Raw genomic sequence first — 14,135 nt, forward strand, 5'->3', positions numbered from 1 at the left:
GAGCTAGGACGTTGGAGTGGGGCCATCAGTTACAGGCACTGGCCTTTCCTCTCCAGGGGCTTGGGTTCAGGAATCATGTGCTGTGAGTTTGGTCTCCAGCTAGACCCATCACCGCCTGTAATCACAGTCTAGCACGACTGGCCTTCTCTGTCTGAGAGAGGTCCAGGGCCGGAATAGCAGGGGGCGCTGCAAGTTGGGATTGGTGAGTATTGGCAAAGCTGGGTGGGGACCCAGGACTGGCATAGCAGAGGGGCTGCAGGTCAGCTTGTACATCCTCTGCCTCTACCAGGCCTGGCTTTTTCTTAGCCCCAAATTCACACCAATGAAGGAAGTAAATCTGAGTCACTCCCGGAGGCGACGTGTGAACCCCTGGCGTGCACTGTCTCTCCCTCTGAGTGGATCCTGGCCGCGCTGAGGACGTTCCCCACGTTGTGTGTTTGAGGAGCTGGCTGGGAGGGGCGTGTCCGTGCAAATGTGCCGTGGGGGGGTGGGGTTTGTGCTCACAATGGCCCCGTCTCCTCCCTGTCCATCCCCCTTTGAGCTTGGTAGTCCCCCCAGAGGACTCAGCCTAACCCATCAGCCGGACCTCTGGCGTTTCCCAGTTTCTCTTTACTGCTCTGCTCTGATACGTGGTGTGTCTACACTGCCATTGCGGGGCGTGAGCGCAGCGCGTGTAGACGTACCTGAGCTCACGTTACTCTAGCCAGCTTGTTAGCCAAATGGGCTCGTTTCCCCCTGGAGCTGCCCAATTACCCCAAGGAGGCACGGGAGTCTAGAAGACGGCTTCAAGTTCTTTATTGATCAGTCAGCTGAGCGGGTGTCCCCCTCGACTCATGCCAGAGGGAGGAGCACACCTTACAAGCGTAGAGCAAGCCTTTTTATACCCATTAACAAATGACTTAACGTGCATACATTCTGCTGACCAAAGGAATTTTTAAATTCCTTTTTAGGGGTAAATAGAATACATCTGTTGGGGCTGTAAATAGGATACATTTGTTGAGCCTTTTTGATTGATTGTCGTGCTATATGTTCATATATGGGAAAGGGAGTTTATAGCCATGGGGAACAGCTGGGATAATAGGCGAGTATATGGCCTTTGTTCTAACAAGCTCACGTAGCAATGGCAGTGACGCCGCGGCAACGCAGGCTTCGGCGTGGCCGCACAAGCCCGCTTGGAGGAACCCAGGGTAATGACACAGGAGGCGGATCGGTGCTGCAGTTGGGACCCGAGTTAGCGAGGTGCTCATGCAAGCGCAGGTCTGTCTGCATGAGCTGCAATGTGGGCAGAGCACGCAGGGGTGCGGGACTGCTTCATCCCGGCCAGCCCTGCTGACAGCAGGGAACTAGAAACAGGAAGGGCTGCTCCACGTCACCCTCCCTGTCTCTGTCTCTGCTCCGCATCACCCTCCCTGTCTCTGTCTCTGCAGGACGATGCCGAGACCATGAGGGGGCGGCTGCGCTCGGAGCGAGTCAACAGCCTGTTCAGCGAGGACGAGCTCATTGAAGACTATTACGACCAGCCGGCTGCCAAGTAGGGACCCCTCCTCTTGCTCCTACTCCCCCCCGCGTGCATGTGTTTTCCCCCCTGCTGTGGTGAATGATGGAGCCAGCGCGGGACCGGTCAGGTGGCTGACAGCAGCCTCCGAAGGGAGGCAGTGCCGAGCATTACACATGCAGGCCCTAGGAGATCTAGCCTGGGCCGGCAGATCCTTGGCTACTTAAAAGCACCTCGTTTCTCACGCGAGCTTGTTATACGCATTACTTTGGGCCAGATGCCGTTCTAAATCCGGAGCCACCCCTCTGAAGGGAGTGTCGCGACTCTGGATTTACCCTGGCATCGCTGAGAGCAGGATCTGGCCCTTTTTGCATTTGATTTTACTCAAAGGACCCGGCCTGGCTTCGGCCTGTCCTAGCACAGGGATCGCCACGGCGTCCGCCGCTGTGCAGGCCTCTGCAGACTCCCCTAACCCTGAGCAGCTCAGAGCCAGTCACCCTCCCCTCTCCACACATCCCTCCCTCCCAGGCAGGCTCAGGCCACTGGCTGCCCATTCAGCAGACCTGACCAGAGGGGCAGCAGAAGCCCTGGCTGGTGTTCGAAGGGAGCCTCCCTGCTCCCTGAAACCTGCAAACAGCTAAGTGCTGCCTGCTGTGTGCTGTTCTCTTGTCCTGCCTCCCTTCCCAGGCCTGGCCCGGGGGGACTAGCAAACTGGAGAGGCCTGGATGGTCGGGCTGCCTCCTTGTGGAGTCCCTGTAGTATGTGGCCTGCAGCAGAGAGGTAGGGGCGAGGATTGGGCTCTGCCTAGGGTGACCAGATAGCAACTGTAAAAGATCGGGACGGGGGTGGGGGTAATAGGAGCCTATATAAGAAAAAGCCTCCAAAATCGGGACTGTCCTTATAAAATCGGGACATCTGGTCTGTCTGTGGGGGTGCTGGGCACTGCAGGAGAAGGGGAGGGTACGCAAGCCTCCGGTGATGGTGGGAGGAGATTGAGTGTAGGAGCCTTGGGAGCAGACGGGAGCCAGAAGGAGGGGGAGGGGGAAGCCTGTTGCAGCGCGGATCTCTTCTAGTACTGAGACCAGCCAAGAGAGACCAAAACAGCTTGCTTGTCCTTGCTACCGAACTTGTTAGCTCTCCTGTTCTCTTTAATTTGGTTCCGTTTAATTCACTTTGGAAGTGAATTCAGCTAAACCGAATTAAAGTCACTTTAAATCAGAGTAAGAGCACCCGCACAAGGATTTAATGCCGTTTAACCGATCTGCTTTAAATTCACACCTTTAGTTAATTTGAATGAACTTTGCTGAGGCCACATCTACACTACGCCATAAACTTACGTTGACTCCAGTTCCGTCAGCAGACAGCCACTGCAGTCAGTACACTGTTTGTGAGTGTGCCTACTTGGCTCTTGTTTCGCTGGAGTACGTACTCGCTCTGAGTGCTTGTATCCCACTGTGCAACTTGCCACCATCCAGCGCTCTGTCTTTTGGGAAGTTTTGGCAATGCCTGATGGGACTGAAATGAGTCGCACAGCAGTGACTGGGAGCATGGGGTCAACTTCCCAGTTTGCAACTGTCTCCAACCCATAACGGTATCAGTATCCAGGACCGGCTCTAGGCACCAGCAAAACAAGCACCTGCTTGGGGCGGCACATTGCCCGGGGCGGCACAGTAGCTGGTAGCAGTTGTGGAGGCGCAGCCGGGCCCGCATGGCCTCAGCCGCGCAGTGCAGGGCGCAGGGCATCTGCAGCACGCGGGCGCCGTTCACCACCTCGGCCGGGTTGTCGTGGCGGACGTCGCCCATGCCGGCCGTGTCGATGAGCAGGCGCAGCGCCCCGAGGCTCACCCCCTTCACCCGCAGGATGTCCGGGGATGAGCACGCGGGAAATAGTCGCTCTTGGCCACCAGCACCGACTTGTGGGCTCGGATCCGCCGGCCGGACACAATTACCAGGTCCGGCTCCTCCAAGACCAGCTGCTGTGGGCTCCAGGGCTGCGCTCCAGTCTGTGGACAGTAAGTGCCAGGCGGCGGCCTGGCGATGTCGCCTCCTCCTGCCTCGGACTCGGACGTGCCTTGTTAATCTCCCACTGGCTCTTCACCACCCGGGCTGCAGGAGGAGGCTGCTCCGGGCCCCCACCCCGGGCAAACTGAAGCACAAGGAGGAGCTGAAACCGCAGGGAGCTTGCAAAGGGAGCGCGGCGCTTTCCTCACCCCAACTCCTCTTCCCCAGCTGATGCGCTCCCTTCCATGGAGCCGGGCTGCTGCTGGCTGCCGTTGCTTCTCTCCGCTTCCCCCAGAGCTTTCCCAGGTGGCCCTAGCTGCTGCTCCGCTCCTCCGCAGAGCCTTTTTGGACAGGCCTTTGCCTCACTGATATTCCCATCACCTGGATAAAGGACACAGGATAGGACCAGGCTCTCCATGGCTCTAGCAGAGGCTGGACCTGGCTAATGTCCTCCCCACACACACACACACACTCCCAGCTCAGCAGCACAGTCAGCCACCCCTTCGCCTTCTTATTCTCTCTCCCCCCCCCCTTTTTCCTTTTTTTCCTTTGCGGTTTAAGGTTGAACGTTACTGTGGGTTTTCCTTGCTCAACTCTGCTTCTTGGCACATGGTCAATTTCAGCCTTGTTTCCAAGCCTGGACTCCTCTCACATGCTGACAGCAGAAAGAGGTATGGCGGCAGGCGTCCCTGCAGCCATTCGCTGCTGAACTTTTCAACTTGACTAATTTCAACATTGGTTAGATATCTGTAACCATAATATGCTTGCTGCAGCTTGATTGCTCAGACTTTCCATGAGTGGCATTGACAGATCAACGTATAGTAATAAAGTATCTCACTTCCTGTTCCTTGGGGGAGTTTGATTTTTTTTTCCTGGCGCAATTAATTTTTTTATGAGCCTTTTTCCTTTTTTTTCCCTTCAGAGTAAGCGACACATGTTCTTTAACAAGTGAAAGATCACTGAGTTTTAACAGTTTTGATTTACCTAGATGTTCGTATCAGCCTGCGTGCATCTCCCAAGATCCGTTTGACTAATTTCCCTGTTTTATTTCAGCTCAAAGAGGAGCTAAAGATTTTCCTTGGACTTTCTGCTCTGAAATTTGCAGCAACAGAGTCAACTAAACATGCTGATGTGTGATTATATTCTGCGATTATTGCCCCAATAATCATGTGTACAAGCCAAAAAAAGGGGGAGGGGGGGCGGCCAAAATCTTTTTTGCTTGGGGCGTCAAAAAACCTAGAGCTGGCCCTGTCTGTATTCCATAATTTTTGCACCTTTCTGCAAAACCCACAAACCCGCAGGACCCTCCTTGCTGTCTGCCATTTCTGACAGAAGTAAGGAGCCTGCACAGCTCTGCACTATTGTCATGAGCGTTGCAAGCACCGGGCGCACGATCCTGGAGTGTGTATAGAGCTGCAAGAAGAACCAAACGAGTGGGGAACATGACGATTTCTTGGACGGCAGATGGCTGTGGCACATAACGAGAATCAATTCAAGGTTGTTGGGGGCATTCCTGGAGCAGCTGCAGGTGGTGGAGTGCTGCTTCTGGGTCTGGGAAACAGGCCCTGACTGGTGGGATCTCATTGTAATCAGGGCCGGCTCCAGGGTTTTGGCCGCCCCAAGCAGCCAAACAAACAAAAACAAACAAAAAAAAGCCGTGATCGCGATCTGTGGCGGCAATTGGCGGGAGGTCCTTTGCTCTGAGCGGGAGTGAGGGACCATCCGCCGAATTGCCGCCGAACAGCTGGACGTGCCGCCCCTCTCTGAAGTGGCCGCCCCAAGCACCTGCTTGGTAAGCTGATGCCTGGAGCCGGCCCTGGTTGTAATGCAGGTTTGGGATGACAAGCAGTGATTGCTGAACTTTCAGATGCGCAAAGCTACATTCCTGGATCTCTGTGCCAAACACGCGCCAGCCCGCCAGCACAGGGGCACCAAAATAAGAGCTGCATTGACAGCGGAGAAGCGAGTGGTGATTGCACGGTGGGAACTTGCAATACCAGATTGCTACTGGTCAGTCAGGAAGCAATTTGGAGTTGGGAAATCCACCGTAAGGACCGTTGTCATGCAAGTGTGCAGGGCCATTATATGCCTCCTGCCACGCAGGACTCTTGACTCTGGACAATGTGCAGGACATAGTGGATGGCCTTGCACCTAACGATCCCGAACTGTGGTGGAGCGATAGAGGGCACGCATATTCCTATTATAGGACCCGACCACCTTGCCACTGAGTAGACGAACAGAAAGGGCTACTTTTCCATGATTATGCAAGCGCTGGTAGATCACCAGGGATGTCAGTGTTGGACGACCAGGGAAGGTGTATGACGCTCGCATTTTTAAGAACACGGGCCTGTTCAGAAAGCTACAACCAGGGGTTTTCTTTCCCATCCGGTGGATTACCACTGGGAATGGTGAAAAGTCAATGGTGATCCTGGGGGACCCAGCCTACCCTTTGCTTTTTTGGCTCATGAAGCTGTACCTTGACAGCACCAAGGAATGATTCAGCTACTGGCTCAACAGGTGCAGAATGACAGTCGAATGTGCTTTTGGTTGTTTGAAGGGTCGCTGGCGTTGTTTAATCACAAGATTGGACCTCAGCAAGAAAAAGATCCCAATAGTTCTAGCTGCCTGCTGTGTCCTGCATAATATCTGTGAAGCAAAGCGGGAAAAGTTTCCATCAGGGTAGAGGGCAGAGGTGGAGCAGCTGTCTGTTGACTTTGAACAGCCAGTTACAAGGGCTATTAGAAGAGCTCAGTGCGGAGCTATATGGCTCAGGGAGGCTTTGCAAGACCCCTTTAACAGTGAGCCAGAGCAGTGTGTGTTGTAGTAGTGTGTCCTGCCTGGCCCTGCCCTTTTTGTGGCCTGGTAGGAATCGTACAGTGATTGCTGTATATGTAGGAATATAACATTGTCAGTGCACCTGTTAATTTTGTTTGTGAATGATCCTGTGAGTTGTGTCATACTGTGCAGTAACAGGTAACTGGTTGCTTTCAGAACTGCGGAGCACTCAGCAGCGGACTAGTAAAGATGAATTATGTTCCAAATAGTAGAATTTTATTCTGTAACAAAATCGGTGCCAAAAAAAGTGCAATTTTAAAACAAATACATTAAAAACTTAATAAAACTTCATAAAACAAGAGAACAGAACTTATGAAGGGGAAACCGTGGCCTTCACAGCTCAGTGTATGTGAAGCTGTGATTGTCTTTAATGTCCCCCCCCCCCAACGTCCTTCACAATGCGCTTGTTGCAAGAAAAAAGCCATGAACAACAGGCACCTCTCTACGTAGCATTCATTGACCTACAAAAGACCTTGGACATGGTTAGCAGGAATGGTCTATACAATATCCTGTCGAAAATTGGCTGTCCACAAAAACTGCTTTCCCTATGTAAGGAGTTCCAGGAGGGAATGAAAGCAACTATCCAGTATGAAAATGAACCATCGTCTGAGTTTAGCAGAAGCAAGGCTGCGTCTTAGCGCCAACCGGCTTCGGCATCTTCTTCTCTATTCTTCTTAAGTATGCTTTTGGAAACGATCAGTCTGGCGTACTAATTGAATCGAGGATGGACGGCAGCTTTTTCCAAAGCAGAAGGCCTGTCACCCAAGTCGCTGTTCGGGATCTGCTCTTTGCAGATGATGCTGCATTCGTCTCTAACTCACCTGATGAATTGCAGATCATGACGAATAAGTTCTCTGAGGCATGTATCAAGTTCGGCCTGGTAATCAGTATCAAGAAACCAGTTGTCGTGTCACAGGGCACCAACATCCCACCTAAAATCTACGTCGGTAATGAAGCGCCGGATAACGTGGATCGCTTCTGCTCTTTTGGCTCAACTCTAACCCGCTCACTTAGCCTGGATAGAGAACTTGATGCCAGAATCTACAAAGCCTCTGTCACCTTTGGCAAACTTACCTCACGTGTCTGGAACAACAAGCTGCTGGCCCTGAATATCAGGCTGGTGGCCTCGGTCCCCTCCCTTACGGCTGTGAAAGCTGGGTCACAGGAGTGGAGATTGAACAGCTTCCAATCTCAGAAAAATCCTTGGAGTCACTTGGGACCAACAGATCATCAATAATGAGATCCTAGAGAGAACCAGCCTACAGTCTGTGCAGACTACGCTGGGCGCTCGCAGGCTTCGCTGGCTGGGACGCGTGGAATGGGTCCCTACAAGCCTCTAGATCGTCTGCTGAAGGCACTGCTGTACGGCCAACTCAAGACCTGCCTGCGACGCAGAGGAAGGCCAAAGCTCTGGTACTGCAACAAGGTCAGGCAAGGTCTCAAGAAATTCAGCATCCCCCTGACAACTGGGAGAGCCTCGCCCACAGCCGCTCCGTCGGGAGAAGCCACATCAAGGCTGGTGCAGTCGTCACGGAGAGCCATCAGGAAGCAGAGTGTGCTCCAAGCTCCATCCGACGAGTGGAGCTGTAGCCGCTGTGGGAAGGTTTGCCGCTCGTGCATTGGGCTCTTCTCCCACACCATTGACGGACTGGCTTCGTCATGTTTCCTTTCGTCTGTCAAGATGTTGGATGGCCGGTAGTGCGCCGACCCCTGATGCCGTGTGACTGTGGAGGGAGGGCACAGGGAGGTCCCGATAGTGAGTTCTCAACAGGCTGCAGAGGGAGGTGAGCCTGGGACTGTGGAACCTGCAGGTCCAGCAGGGTCTGCAGCATCTGTGTGTGCTGCCTGAGAAGCCCCATTGTGTCTTGGTGCCTCCCACTCTCCGTTTCCTGCGGGGACTCCTGGGCCTTTCTCCTCTGCATTCTCCGCTTCTCCAGGCTGTCCACCGTGTTCATCCTCCAGGCCCTGTGCTCACGGCTGGTAGGGTCTCACTGAACATGTCATCCCGAGTCCTCTTCTTTCTCCTCCTCATCTGGCTCGGGCGTTCCACGGGTGTGGAGGGGCAGACCCTGAAGGCCGCAATGGCAGCAGCTGAAGAGAAAACACACAGAGGTAGCATTGCCAGCGTGATCACTACAGAAAATGAAACTTAAGATGCCGAACTCACTCCCCTAAAGCTTTAAGCACTACAGTCTCACTTCTGCTTGGGATTTCCAGTCACAGCAGGAGCCCTGGTGAGTACGGCCCACCAAGAGCTGGGGAAATGAGGCGGGAATTGCTCAGTTGCATGATTGCAGCGGTATTGGGAAATAGCACTGAATACTGGCACTGTTTCCCTCAGGCATTGGTGGTTTCAGCTGTTATCTCACTCCTGAAGGCCACAAAGGCAGAGAGAGCACAGCTGATTCTTTCCTGGGTGTCTGGCTGGTGAGTCTTGTCCACATGCTCAGGGTTTAGCTGATCGCCATATTTGGGGTTGGGAAGGAATTTTCCTCCAGGGCAGATTGGCAGAGGCTCTGGGGGGTTTTCGTCTTCTTCTGCAGCGTGGGGCACGGGTCACTTGCTGGATGATTCTCTGCACCTTGAAGTTTTTAAACCACGATTTGAGGACATCAATAACTCAGACATAGGTCAGGGGGTTGTTACAGGAGTGGGTGGGTGAGATTCTGTGGCCTGCGTTGTGCAGGAGGTCAGACTAGATGATCATGATGGTCCCTTCTGATCTTAAAGTCTATGACTCTATGATGCTGCCGCCCCAAAGCCGCCCGCGCCCGTGTGCTGCTAGCCTGTGCACACCAATGGTGCCTGCTGAAGTTATTGCTGGGCCTCGTGGGAAAGTGTCCTACCGTGGAGGAAGAAATAAGGCAGCGCTCTCTAGAAACCTTCAGCAGAGGATTGCAGAGTACCTCCATGGAGGTTTCATTGAGCTCTCTCTGTGCACATAAAGAAAAGGCTCTGCATGGCCTCCCCTCCCCCATCCAGAGGGGAATGAAAAGCAGATAGCAATTCTGCCTCTCTTGGTAGTATCACTACCTCTCCTAGCACAAGTAAATTAATAAGTCAGAAGATGTGTCCTGCTGCTTTTGGGGGGAGGGGCTCTCCTTGTAATTGAAAATTTATCTACACACGTACCCCTGTATTGAGCTCGCCCGTGCTCGACTGGGGGGACTGGCTGGACTGCGGTGGAGTCAAAACCAGGCCCTGGCTCTCTGTGTGGCTGGATCCCGCAGTCGCCTGTTCCCCATACTCCTCTTCCCCTTCCTCGCCCACCACTTCCTCCTCCTTGCATGGGCACGTTCTTGGCACGGGCCTCTGGCTTGGGCTCCTCGGAGATGTAAACATGGCAGGGCTGCGCCTCAGCACCCGATCGATTGTTGGCCTCCTTGGCCTTCTGGTCTGCCTGCCGCAGCTCCTTGGCTTTCCCGGGGCACTGCAGCTGGGCCCTGTTCCACCCCTTCTCCTGCATCCCCCGAGCAATCTGCCCATAGATGTCGACGTTTCTATGGCTGGTTCGCAGCTGTGCCTGCACAGCCTCTTCTCCACACAGGCCCAGGAGAGCCAGTATCTCCTGTCCACGCCCAGCAGGAGCGCGTCTGCAGCTTACTCAACAGCGGAGAACTGCTAGGTGTGCTCGCCAAACCGGGCCACCAGGAAAAGGAATTTCAAAAATGCGCGGGGCTTGAAAAGGGAGGAGAGCTTCCGGTTTCCGTGACCCCCAAGGCAGCGGAGTTCACAATGGTGACCAGAGCGGTCAGCACTGGGCATTGTGGGACAGCTGCTGGAGGACAGTTAGGGTCAACATAAGGAATGCAGTATCTACGCATGCACTGCGTTGAGCTAAGTGCATCAACTGGGACTGTACACTGCTCAGAGAGGTGGTGTTACTATGGCAGTGTAACAGGGCGCTCCTGTCAGTGGGATACTAATTGAAGTGTAGACACACATAACTAGGCCGACATAAGGTGCCTTGCGTCGATCTGACTTTGTCATGTAGACGAGGCCTGAGTTTCCCTGTGTAGAAAAGCCCTAGGACACACTAGCTTCTGTGTTGGCCCCCGAAGTCTTACTAGACTTGGGTCAATATTGCAAAAAAGCCGTCTTCGCCATGGAAAGCTCTCTTGTTTGCGTGCTGCTAACCTGCTCCCGAGTGAATGGGGCTCAAAGGAGGCCTGCACGGGGGGAAAGCATCGTCTATCTGTATGGGCCTGAATGCTAATGCCAGATGGGTGGGGGCAGCCATCCTATACTGTGTGTCCACATTGTGCCAGGCAAATGGACCCCGGTAAACAATCAGTGTCTGTTGTCTAACCCTGTCCCTTTCCTTAGGGGGAGTATGGGCTCAGTGGTTAGGGTGCTCGCCAGAGACCTAGGTTCAATCCCCTGCTCTGTCCCCAAGTGCTTTGCAGAGGAGCAATGTGGCTTGTTTTAGGCCACGCCGCCGGCCAGTGACGGGAATAGAACTCAGCTGTCCTGCCCCCAGGCCACACTGCCGCTCTGAAAACCACAGCCAAAGGAGAAGATTGCTTAGTTATATGCAGTGAGCAGGGGGAATCACTAAGAGCAGTAAAAAGAACAGGAATCACTAAGAGCAGTAAAATAATTTCCCATCGCCCAAGTAATTTGTGGTCTTAATGAGCAACTGAGAGCAATTTCACATAATGAAAGACCAATTCATTTATTTGCCGGATTCATTTAGCGGTGAAACAATTTCTGGGTGTTCTCTGTAATTATAGATACTTTGTGTCACTTTGGCTAAGCATCTACAGAGAAGGAAATAATTCCCCAGAGTGAAACCTGTTGGGGTATCTGTCCATGTGTTCCACGTTCGTCTAGACATGAGCCTGAGCTGCGAGGTTTGGATCTGGATTTAGAAGTCCGGATTCAGGTTGCTGGGCTGGTCCATTAAAGGGAGAGGGTGTCCTGCAAAGCCCCACTGAAGTCAGTGGGAATCTGTCCCTTGACTTCCCAGGACTTTGGATCAGGCCCCCAGTAGCTAGTTGTGATGCTGGGCTTTGGGTGTACGCGTCTCTGGAACTCAGTGGTGTGTGTGACACTCGAGGGTGTGGGGGAAGGAGGAGGGAGGCAAGTTCCTGTGTTTGTGGGAGGCATCTGACTAATGCCCCCCGCCCCCTCCGCGCTAGCTGTTTGCGGTGTGTTGTTGACTGGAGCTCGAGTCTTGGAAAGATCCGTATTCTCCGGTCAGTGCGTTTCACTGAACTTGCCAAACTAGGTTACGCAGCTTTAAAGCTCTCTGCCTGCATGTGCTAATGCACCCAGCCCGCCCTGTGCCATTGCTGTTGGGGGGACACACATGGGGGGGGGGGACGCTGCAGCCTGCAGGAGACTAGCTGCTCTCTAGTTCGATCAGCGCAGAAGCCATTGCCGAGGGGTACTAGCCCACACGCCAGTGGCTGATTGGCAGTGGGTGAAGGAGATGTTTGTGGCCAGCTCACTGATTCAGGCCCATGCCCAGACAGTGCTCAAGGGCTGTTGGGTGATCCAGGCCTGCGGGAAGCTGGCTGGAACCATTAGGCTAATAAGGTTATAGCCTTAGGTCCTCTTATTTTTTAGGCCCTACTGGCCAGGCAGGGGGCGCCGGGGCCGGACAAGGGGGGAGCTTGCTCATGCAGCCCAGCTGGAGCGCTCCTGCCAGCAGGAAAGGCAAAGCAGCCCCCGTGGCTTGGAAGGAGCTCCCAGCCGGTCTCCCTGCACTGCAGGAACACATTGCCAGGGATCCGGTTAACACTGGTGACCGGACACTAAAAATCCGGTTACCACGGGAACCCGCGCCAGCCGTGGGTGTAGTTCGGGCAGGCATTGCCCCCCCCCCGCCCAGCACTCCCAACCCAATTTCTCCGGAGCTCTGCTTAGCTGTCAGGGAAGAAAGAGGTTCCCTCTGTCCCTCTCCTCTGCTGAGGCTGGCAGGCAGCTCCTGGGTCCACACTGTGTGTGCTGGGTCCAGTTTCTGGACAACCGGTGAATGCCTGTGTGGGGGCAAGGCAAGGGGGTGGCAGGGGGAAGAGGCAGTATTGTTAGACCCACAATAGAGGGTTTTTTTACAGGATGGGGAGCAATCCACATTGTAGCAGGCTAAGATAGAAAGGCTGGCTGAATAGGCAAAAGGCAGGTTCTGTCCATTTGCTGGTTCTCTAGCAGTTCAATCCATCATAAAAGTACCTCACATTTGATTTCTTTTGAGTTTCGTTCCAAAAACTTAAAGCTAAATTAACCTGAAGTGAGTCCTCATTTTTCTGCCCCAACTCAAACTAACTTCTTTCCAGAGTGGAAAACGTTGGGTAAGCGTGGAATGTGATTCGAGAAGGGAATGAGATCACAGGCCAATTCCTGCTGACAGTCACAACTGTGTAGCCTTATTGACTTCAGGGAGAACAGATTTTTGCACAAGAGTAGATTTTGGTCCCTTCTGCTTTTTCACACATGGTATAAGCAGAATCTCATTCACTTTCCTCCCCTAAACTCTGAGCACTTTAAAGGGAAAAAATAAGCAAGGTCTGCTTGATTTACACATGCAAATAAAACAGGAAGCTCTCCCTACATTCTACACCAGCCTTAAACAAACACCAGACCTGATGTAACAAGGGTGTCACTACAGCAGCCTTGGTTGGACTGTTCTTTTGAAAGATCCCGAATGGTTCTTTTAAGATGCTGATTTTCAGTGAAGTCTATTTGTTCAGGGGGGCAGAGAACACAACAGGGAATAGCTCTGTTGTGTCAACTCCTAGTCATTCAAAAGCTGAAAGGCTTTAGATTAAGTTTGTTTAATGTTTGTACAATGATTTTGAAGAGCTAACATAGTACAGAAGTGCTAAATATTATGACTGGGCAACCATCTAAAGTTCTGTGTCATAGAATCATAGAAGATTAGGGTTGGAAGAGACCTCAGGAGGTATCTAGTCCAACCCCCTGCTCAAAGCAGGACCAACAGCAACTAAATCATTGTCACCTCAAAAGCTGTTACCTTTTTCTTACAGAAAGCTTAAAACAAACAAATGCAAACCGTAGGGGGCTGTTGCTTTAAAAACCTCATGTCAGAGCTGCTGATCACACATTCTAGAATAGACAATACTTAGTCCTTCCATGAGTGCAGGGGACCGGACTAGATGACCTCTCGAGGTCCCTTCCAGTCCTACGATTCTATTCTATTATTCGAATTGGGCAGAGCAATTAACTACACAAACTGGGTATCATCCCACAACTAATATTTGGGTTCAATGTCAAAACAGTAAGTCATTGTTCTCAGCCAGGGAGGCAGCTTTCAGAGCAAGACAGCCTAACATACAAGGCCACCCAATGTCATTTCCCCACTCCTACTTCCTCTTCTTCAGTGGATTTTACACCTGAGTGGTTTTCTCTTACATAATCAAAGCTGGCTGCCTTCCAGACTGCAGTCAGAGCGAGACAGGCTATGTAGAGACCATAGCTTGGGGGAAACACCTGCAGGGTTTGGCTTTGCAGTGTGCAGCTGAGGGTAGAAGCACAAGGTGGAAAGAGGTGAGCAGGATGGGGACTGTTGCAGTGTTCACCTTCATACAGACATGCACCCCACTCAATTCTTCAACAGATACTTCTGAGTAAGAGATAGCAGGAGGGATGCTATGCTGTCCTTCTCCTAGGCTGCCTTCCTCCTAAGTATCATAGAATATCAGGGTTGGAAGGGACCTCAGGAGGTATCTAGTCCAACCTCCTGCTCAAAGCAGGACCAATCCCCAGATAGATTTTTTGCCCCAGATCCTTAAGCAGCCCCCTCAAGGATTGAACTCACAACCATGGGTTTAGCAGGCCA

General features: G+C 52.7%; 1 protein-coding gene across 3 annotated transcripts in view; it reads left to right on the plus strand.

The window, feature by feature from the left end:
• LOC117871398 (arf-GAP with Rho-GAP domain, ANK repeat and PH domain-containing protein 1-like) overlaps nucleotides 1-14,135 on the plus strand; it is a 119,991-nt gene that overhangs the window by 35,759 nt on the left and 70,097 nt on the right. For all 3 annotated transcript variants that reach the window (XM_034759334.1, XM_034759332.1, XM_034759333.1), the window contains exon 4: nucleotides 1,428-1,531. In XM_034759334.1, coding sequence (XP_034615225.1) covers nucleotides 1,428-1,531 — 104 coding nt within the window. The remainder of the gene's footprint in view (nucleotides 1-1,427; nucleotides 1,532-14,135) is intronic.

Source organism: Trachemys scripta, chromosome 1 (assembly GCF_013100865.1).
Source record: "Trachemys scripta elegans isolate TJP31775 chromosome 1, CAS_Tse_1.0, whole genome shotgun sequence".
In the NCBI taxonomy this organism is placed as follows: domain Eukaryota; kingdom Metazoa; phylum Chordata; order Testudines; family Emydidae; genus Trachemys; species Trachemys scripta.